We start from the raw sequence: 9,539 nt of genomic DNA on the forward strand, positions 1-9,539 counted from the left end.
GAAAATAGGTTATGTTCATATATTAAATATATTTATATATAATATACATTATATGAATATAAATATATACATGTAAATATTTTCAAAACATACTGTATGTGTGTGTATTCATACTGTATATACATTATAAATATACACAGTACACATATGTAAACAAACAAAAAAAACTTTATTTTGGATGCGATTAATCGCGATTAATCATTTGGCAACACTACTTCATACATTAGATTCAGATGAGCTATATATTCATATATTACAATATCCCATTTCATGTGCTCCAAATTTCCATTTATTTATTGAATTAACATCTTTAGCTATTTAACATGCAGCATTCAGTATGATCGTGTTAGTGTTTGTAAGTACTAGTGCGCTTCCATTTGGTGACTGATGAGGATAAAGCCACTGTAGGGTTGTCCAGACAGATGTGGACAGATGAGGGATAGAGAGAAAGAGAGATGGAGCTCTAGTGTGTGCAGGGTTGCTCCGCAGGGGCTTTCGACGGAGAGTCCACTTATACTGCCTTGAGTTCCAGCACTCAGAGTCAGACAGGCCTAATCAGCTCTCAGCAGACAGCGTCTGACCGCACAGATCACTGATTCAGATGAGCTCAGTGTGTCTCAAAGCCTCCGCCGAACACGAGAGGGCATGACATGACAGACGGAGCGAGAGGAGAGCAGAAGGAAGAGTGGGAAGCTAGACTTGACAGATGGAGTTGCAAATGAAGAGAAAAGCAGACAAGTAAACTTCTTACTGGACATCGACTTCGAAGTCCGTAGGGATGTAGGTGGGATGCTGAAGGTGCCAACTGCAGTAGAAACCTTTGGGATAGGTGTTTGATCGACACGTCACCTGCGGTTCCTTCGGAGGAACTGTGAAGAAAGCAGAACGGTGGAAATGTAAGTACTTTGTCAGCAACAACACCTTTCGGAAATCCTTCAGCGGCCCAAAATACAAGCCCCAGGAGGCTTTTTTTTTACGATATCCCCTGCTTCCGTGGCTGCCTAATCCCTTGAACCTCCCCATTCCAAGCATCAAGTGGGAAAGGAAATGTAATAACCGCCCATGCCCTCCTTCCAGATTAGGGTCCTTTCTTACAGCGCCACTGGACCGTGCCTACCGCTGCCAGAATTGAAACTGATGACTTGGACCGGTTGCCAGGGTTACGCATAATATTACTCCTTCCCATGTGTTCCTGTGTGTGAAATGGAGAGTGATTTAAGCTCCGTTGGCTGCCGAGCGCCGCCTTCTCCTTCCTCATCTCCATCGGCCCCCGGGGGCCTGACAACCTAGAGCCCGCAAGAAACAAAACCGCTTCAAAAGCTCACCTCTGGGCTTCCCTTTGAGCTCTGATTGCACTAAACTGCCAGCTTACACACGTTCTTTCCTTACGTGATTGCGATGAAATAGGCTTTGAGATTTTTTATGGAGATTTCGCCAAAGTATCTGTGCACTTGTGGGAACTCGCGATGCTCTTAAGGCCTGATATAAAAGGCACAGACTAAAGAACATTTGAAAGTGACGTTAAGCCTTTTCTGAGCCATCTGAGTAGTGGTGATTGGTGACCTTTTTGTGTAAATTGACATAAATAATACCACAAATTATGTAATGTTACTTTAAACAATCAACTTGGTGGACAATAAAACAGACGAAAAAAAAAAGTCATATATACAGCCAAATATACAGGATAAAACTTGAGTGTCGGGAATTTAAGACCAATCAGCAACCACCCTGAATACCCTGGCAACCCATGTTTCAACAACCAAACAATCACCAAGAACACCCTTGCAACCAGATTTTGTCACCACAACTTTTATTTTTTATTATTTTATTTTATTTTATTTTATTTTATTTTATTTTATTTTATTTTATTTTATTTTATTTTATTTTATTTTATTTTATTTTATTTTATTTTATTTTATTTTTTTGCAGTGCAAAAAAGAAGAAAAAAATAAATAATTTTTTTTACGATAAAAAAATACACTTGCATTCTAGATGATTCTAGAAATTATAAAAAAACAAGCCTTAACATGTAAAAAAATAATTTTTAGATTTTGTTTTAATTGTTAAAAAATACTATAAAGAATATCATTTTCTGAAGTGTAGAAACAAATATAACCTAATAAACCCTCCTGCAATAACCTCTCAACTGACCCCTCCACATTTTTAAGTCTAATAAATTTAATTAATTTCATTTAATTTTATTTTATTTTACAGCAGAATGTAATCATTGAAATAGCCTGCTGTGAAAACGCTATCCTTTTATTTAGCTTTTTTTTAAAAAATCACCCTGCTGTTACTTTGGGGAAACAGCTTGTTCTATTCATTACTCAGCAATGAAGAATCAATTATCAATCCAATGGAGTTTTACTCTTCTGTTAGGAAATAAACAAGAATACTGATCAAAAAATGAGTAACTGCAAACCACACATTAACAGACTGGTGTTGCGTACTTCATTGCTAGACCAAAACAGTGAGATGAAATTATCTGTGTGGGGAAACATGAATGCAGGAGATAGGAGAAGACTTGTTAGAGGAGAGGAGGAGTCCAGAGTGTGATGCGTTTGACCTGACATTCCATCCGTGAGCCGCGAGCTCAGAGCTTAGACAGCTTCTCCTCAGGAGGTGCATTCCTCCATAGAGTTGGGCCTGCAGGAGGCCTTCCTCACCCTCAGGCCAAATGGGCACACTGACAGCTCACGGACCCTCATCCCCGGCTACTAACAACCCCGGAACCCTCCCCTTTCACTTCCCCACCCTTCTCCAAAGAAAGTGCATGGCCATCCGCACAGTGGAAGATCTCAAAGACATTCTCCAAAGAAGCGAAAGAGGCAAAACAAAAGAAGGTTGCTTTTCGGAGAGAATTTGCAACCTAGCAACACCTCTATTGTTTCCTTTATGTTTTTTTTTCTTTCTTTCCCCCCTTTTTTGTAGGACAGAATGTTGTTGAAGTGACAAAAGACATATCTCAGCGTTCTTCCTTACGAGTGATTTCATCTAAGCTACCGCTGCCAAAGGAACAGCGTCAGCCGGAGATGTGGAGAAGCTAAACAAAAGTGTCACTTAAGCCATTTTGATCACACTAGCATTGAATGAAACGAATGGGAAAGTTATTCAAATTGCTTAGTTAGGAGGGTGAATCTCATAAAGGAACATCTGGGTTATAGAGGTTCAATTTAATTTAATTTAACTTAACTTAACTTAACTTAACTTAACTTAATTTAATTTAATTTAATTTAATTTAATTTAATTTAATTATTTTGCAGTGGTTTATGAATAAACAAGTGAAAAACAAAATAAAATATTTCAGTTCTACAAGAAAAAGATAGATGATTCTACAGATGATTCTAGAAATTATCAAAAAAACAAGCCTTAACATGTAAATAAATCATTCTTAGATTGTTTTCATTATAAAAAAAATACATTTTCTATAAAGAAAATAAAAAAATTACAGTAATTTGAACACAATTTTAACTTAAAAAATAATTTAAGAATAAATAAACCAGCATACATTAAATTCAAAAACCAGTACTGACATGATGAATTATTTACAATTTTACTTAATATTATTTCATATTTATCATCAAGGTAATCATATCACACTGACATCAAAAGATGGGATTTATGTTCTTTATGCAAAACATAATTTCTAATTTCTCTCTCTTGATTTTGTGGTTGGTTATGAACTGGCTCTTTTCTTGGCAACTTTTATGAGGTTCACTTTTTTTTCCCCTCTCATTTGCCTCATTGGAATATTAAGTACCAATTAAGTACCAACACACTAAAACCAATAATGCTTTATGTAAAGTTAACACTGTTTGCCTCATTATTGTGAAATTCAAAAAAGTGATCAGTTGCATCATCTGCATTAATAAAGTGTTGATTGATGGATTTAGTGTGTATGATTGCATTTGCATTGCACTTGAATACAAGAATGTGAAAAAAATAAGGAAGAGACTAGCCCAAAAAATGTCCCAACATCTGTGATTTCAAAATGGTCAGCAAGACCTCCCTTTACGTATCCATAACCCTTCAGAGTGCTGTCATATCATATGCAGGCCTAGCAAATGATGCCTTCCAAACTCCTGGTACAAAAAGAGAAACTTCAGAATACTATTTGTAATAAAAGCTGATAATTGCAGAAGTCAATGAAGAGGTGCAATTTAGCTGTCAGACGAAGTACACTTACTGGTGAAAAAAAAAAGTCCTTCTCAGCCTTCTGGAGTTCTGTTTTTCTATATTGATGCAATTTAAATGAAACATACGAAAACATTTGCCTCGACCTTGGCTGCTTATTCTTTAACCCCACTTTAAATCTGAATCCTACATGTCACTCAAGGCGCTGAAAACATCATCTGCGATTCTGACCAAGTCTTCGACCCCAGAGGCATCAGGTAAACTCTTTTCACACTTTCAACAAATCCAGCTGGTCATACAAAATACAAAAGATTAGGCTGCGCTATTGGCTCCCCTGAGTTGCCGGCTGTCTGCTCCCTAATCTGAGGCCATTAAAAGGCCAGCACAATGAAAGACGCGGTTTCAGGGGTCATTTGACAAACGTCAAGCCGCCGGGTCACATGAAAGGCGAGCAAGCGAATCCCAGGCGACCACCACTATCATCACTAACTGCTGATCTGTCAAAGCTGGGTTGGAGCCCCCCTCCATGACTCGTCTGGAATGTGGACTATGTGCTCGGCAATTGGAAGCAGCGTGGGGAGGGGAACATGGGTCAAGTTGCATGGAAGGCCTCTACCTACAGAAAAAGTGGAGATCAGTTGCAGGAAACACCTAATGTCATCTGGACCGGCAGCTAATGCGCCGTCTGACGCAGCTGACAAGTGGTTCTTAATCTGGAAGCATGCTGTGGGCGTTTGAAAGCATGTACAGCCATAATTATTTAATTTGAATACAATGCCTTGAAACAAAGACGTGTGGTCTAACGCAGCTGCTTTTGCAGTGATCACACATCATTTTTAAACATAGGGTGCTCTATACAACACCTGACCTGTGAAATCAATATGAACATGCAAGACGTCGGATAGTCCGGACTGCTGAGCAAATCATTGGTACAACTCTCCCTACTCTCCAAGAACTGTACTCATCCAGAGTGAGCAAAATACATTTATTTATTTAACACACATACTTATTTACATTTCAAATTTGCACATAACTCTGTCAGAACTATGCAAATATTTGATTTAAAAAACAGTATCATAGCTATTAAACGTTTCTTGTTATGCATTTAATCTGTATTTAACCACGGAATGATCTCGAAGTAAAAACAGGTGCTAAAGTCTGATTTTTTTTGTGGCTGTGTTTTAAAATTAAATTAATATAATCTTAATTCAAGTGATGAAGGATTTTGGAAAGTCTGACAGTAATCAGTGTGGAGTACTACTGTAAAGTTAACCCTTTCTGCTTTTTAAATGTTTGAAAATTATTATCAGTTGAATTAAATACATTCTGGTTAACTGGGCAGCAAAACCTAAATGGATCATGATATCTGGTCCATTTCTAAGTTTGTTTTTATATAAATTATTAAGAATCTTATTTGTGCATTATATTACTGTATTATTACCGTGTTATAAAGCAATTATTACCACATTTGTTGTTTATGCATGTTACACTACAGTGTATAACAGTGTTGGGGAGTAAATACATGTAACGGAATTACGTAATTTAATTACAAAACAAATGTAATCTGTTACAGTTACTGAGAAAACGTGTAATTAAATTGCAGTTTACAGTTATATATATAATTATTATCAGTTGAAAACATTCAGTAGAAATTTAGAAAAGTAATCAAATGTTATCAGTTACATTACTTTAATAAAGTAATTGAAATAGTTACACTACAGTAGGGTAACTTGTAATCTGTAGCCTATTGCATTTCCAAAGTAACCATCCCAACATTGCTGTTTAACAAAGACAACATTTTAACTGCTATATTCCCCCAAAGTTTTTTAGGTTTTAAGGTTTTAAAAATGTGCTCACTTTTAACTACAAAATCCATTTTTTCCCATTATTTGGTTACCCCAAATTGTGCTTTTATTATTGCATCTTGTCTAGAAGACCAGGGTTTGGGGGGCAGGGTCTTCAAACAGGCAAAACCATCATCATAAATTAGTCACAGTGCTTGTCCTGTGTAGAAAGTGCCTGGCTGGCATCTTTTCAAGGAGCAGCTTTGCTCCGTCTGTGCATGCATGCAAATTCATCTCATGCCTCGGATCCTAATCAAAAGTCCAATATAAAAAAAGCCCCATAAATCCTCGACAGAGGTGCATGAATCGGAGTGAGGGTGATTCTGGCCTGTAGAAGACCACTGCTATAGACCAGCTAAATGGATTGTACTCTCACGAGTGCCAATAAATCATCAATCTCCTCTGAGTATGTACTGCGTCATGGATGTACAGAAACTGAGCGCTAGCTGCAGAGTCTGTCCAGTTCCCCCTTTCATGAACAAAAAAGGCGGCACTTTACTCACGCTGTGTTTTGTCTGTAAAATATTTCTCCTTGGCCATATGTTTCGGCAAACTGTAGAGATAGACCGAGCTGAGCAAATGGGACAGGAAAAAGCCAGTCAGTGATCTTTAACAAAACAATTTCAAAGCGTCGCACGAGCGAAATCCACCGCTGTATTATGACAATAAATCTATGAGTAATATACTGTGCAGCGTTAACAGTCCATGGCGTTAACATGGGATATACTTTGTTTTTAAAAACCCTGGTCTCAATGGCTTTGACAGGGTAGGTGCTGTTGTTTTCACTCAACGTGTGTTCAGTCAGGGTGGTCTAGTAATGTAAACCAGCTCTCGACAGCTTCAGATCACTAGATTTATACCATTTTCTTACCTATGAAAATCATTTAGCATGACATGTTCCCATCCCATCTAAATGTAGTAATTAAGTAATAAAGTTGCTACGGGTTAAACGTATAACAACAAGCAATTAGTTTAATATGTAACATTCCCCCTAGCTTTTCAAACAGGTTGCTATAATTGTCTCTTGTTAACAGCTGAGCTGTGTGATGCTGCTACAACCTTTGTAGACCAATCAGAGCATTCCCAGGAATCCACATCACATCTGGGTCTACATTATCACCAGTCATCCCCTTTAGCCCTCTGTGACCAATCCAGCCAGTATAAGATTATATCCACTTCACTGAAAATACTCCTTAATTCTCTGAGGTGAATTTCAAAGGTAGCAACACAAGTTGTACATATGCAGCGACTAGAGCAGGGACCATCTGTAGAGGGGCGGAATACATGAATAATACTCCGAGACTCTAAACCTCAAGGCAGTAATTTTATATTGAAGCCATTAGCGTGCGGTGGAAAAAATAGCAGTTCTGTTTCCACAGGCCCTCTCCTGCACTGTCCCTTAACAATCCGATTATCTTCGAGACAAAGGGATGTTTGAGAGATTTTGAGGACGTAAAAAGTTATAGTCACTCCCGAGGGAATTCCTCGGATAGGGTTTGGTTCTGTGACCTAGCTCTAGAGTGAATCCCATCTTGGGATTTAGGAATAATTCACAGCATAGTATTGGAAAATGGACGCAAGTCGGAGTTGACCAAGTAGACTATAATCTATCCTGTTACCGCATCTTTACATTTGCGCGTCATGAACACAACATTTTTCAGCCGCTGAATTTTACCAGTCAACATTTTGGACCTAAACAGCTGTAATCATGTTATTCAAAATGCATTATGAAATCTGTGTCTTCCTTAAAGTCAGGGGTGTTCAATCCTGCTCCTGAAGGCACCTTTCCTACAGAGTTGATCTCCAAGGAACCCGGAGACTTTGATTAGCTGGATCAGGTGTGTTTAATTAGGATTAGAGCAAAACTCTGCTGGAAGGTGGCCTTCGGGAACAGGACTGAACAACCCTGCTTAAATGGACTGTTGTCCTGTAACTTTAACTTTCTTTCTTCAATAGAATACAAAGGGAGAATTTATGGACAATATCCTGGCAGCTTAGGAAGGACCTGGGCTTTAAAATGACCCCAAAAAAGTAAAAAAAAAAAATCATATAAGTGATTCATACATTTTCTAAAACCATATGATTGCTTGTGTCAGGAACATACAGAAATGTAAAATATCATGCACTAAAAACCTTGGCATTCACTCGAGCTCTGCTTGGCGAGTTTATGTGAGAACTGTTCTTTTGAAACAAATCTTTTCAATAAATCAGTTGATCCAATATTTAATAAGTAGTCTGAATGATTTGGTCATGAACCAGAGAGGTTCTCGAGATCAACTCACTAACTTGATCCAGTTACAGTTTAATATCCAAGTAAATGGGAATACTCTCTGTGAGTAATAACTTACTTTTTTGTTTTCATCATATAAAGCTATTATATGATATTGTATGATTGTATGAAAATAAGCTGCTATGAAAAGTTATCATATTATAGAACATAAGTTATTTTAACTATTCTTTAAGATATTTATGGTGATTTTGTTTTCTTAAACATGAAGGTTTGCATCCCCTGAGATCCACAGAACTAGACCGGTAAATATTTTTGTCTCTTCCACCCATTCAGTCACAAAGTTGAAATGAAATCACAAAGAACACAATGCTTCAGACAAATATCTGATGGGAACAGGGAGGGGGTAAGTCATCAGGGGGAGTTAGCCTCTGAAATGGGCCATCATGAGGGGCTAATTTGACAGAAATGCAGGGAGGAAGACTGATGACTGCTGAGCATGTGGTTGAAAAACAAAGAGGGAGGGGCTGAAGGATGAAGGAGGGGTGGGAGAGGTAAATGGACTGCCCTTGTAGACAACAGAATGGACGAAGTAAAGCCTGAACTTTGGGTGGTCTTAGAGCCACTGTGGACACCCATGAGAAAAGTGTCTCTTTCTGGGAGCTTTTCTTTGCTCTACCTTAACAATACCTTAAAAGCCAAGGAAATTGTCTCTTACTGTATATATGAATGAGTGTGTGTGTCTATATTTTGTAGAATTCAATCATTTTCATGCATGCCTTACTGGGAAACAAGAGTGTCTGTATTTGGAATAGATGGGCCTTGACAGGGGTGTTATTATTTGAGAACACTGGGCAATGTGTTTGCACTTACACACATTTATTAGCAAGTCAAATGTCAAACTTTGATGTCTCTGTGTCAAAAAAAAAAAGTATTGCATATTATGCGAAAGCATGAAAGTTAACAATAATGAGAAGCTCTAACATTCTCCATGTGGTGTAAAGGGCCTCTTTAACACTAGAGTCACCGGTGCAATTATAGAAATATTACATATGCATTTAACAAATTCCCATTAGATGCAGAAATTTAGCTTACATCAGCGCATTTTCATTGGTGTCCCAGCTTGGCCAATCTTGTTTTCAGATGGTTTGGCTGGTCTTTTAATCTGACCAAGCTGGTTATCAATCTAGGTCCACTCCCAAGCTGGCTAAGTTATTATTCAACTGGTTTTGCCGATTGACCTGCCAAGAAATTGCCAAAAACCCATCTAAAACCATCAAAACAGACCAGCCTAACCAGTCAACCAGGCTGGGGGAGCGAAGACTTTTTTTTTA

At 37.9% G+C, this 9,539-nt stretch overlaps 1 protein-coding gene across 1 annotated transcript in view; it reads right to left on the reverse strand.

Annotated features, from left to right (window-relative positions):
• LOC107738850 (ciliary neurotrophic factor receptor subunit alpha-like) overlaps window positions 1-9,539 on the reverse strand; it is a gene marked incomplete at its 3' end in the record, with an annotated part of 143,561 nt that overhangs the window by 8,351 nt on the left and 125,671 nt on the right. Inside the window, exon 4 of the mRNA XM_016550734.1 lies at window positions 752-869. Coding sequence (XP_016406220.1) covers window positions 752-869 — 118 coding nt within the window. The remainder of the gene's footprint in view (window positions 1-751; window positions 870-9,539) is intronic.

The sequence above is a fragment of the Sinocyclocheilus rhinocerous genome, unplaced genomic scaffold (genome assembly GCF_001515625.1).
Source record: "Sinocyclocheilus rhinocerous isolate Xijiao unplaced genomic scaffold, SAMN03320098_v1.1 scaffold103, whole genome shotgun sequence".
NCBI lineage: Eukaryota > Metazoa > Chordata > Actinopteri > Cypriniformes > Cyprinidae > Sinocyclocheilus > Sinocyclocheilus rhinocerous.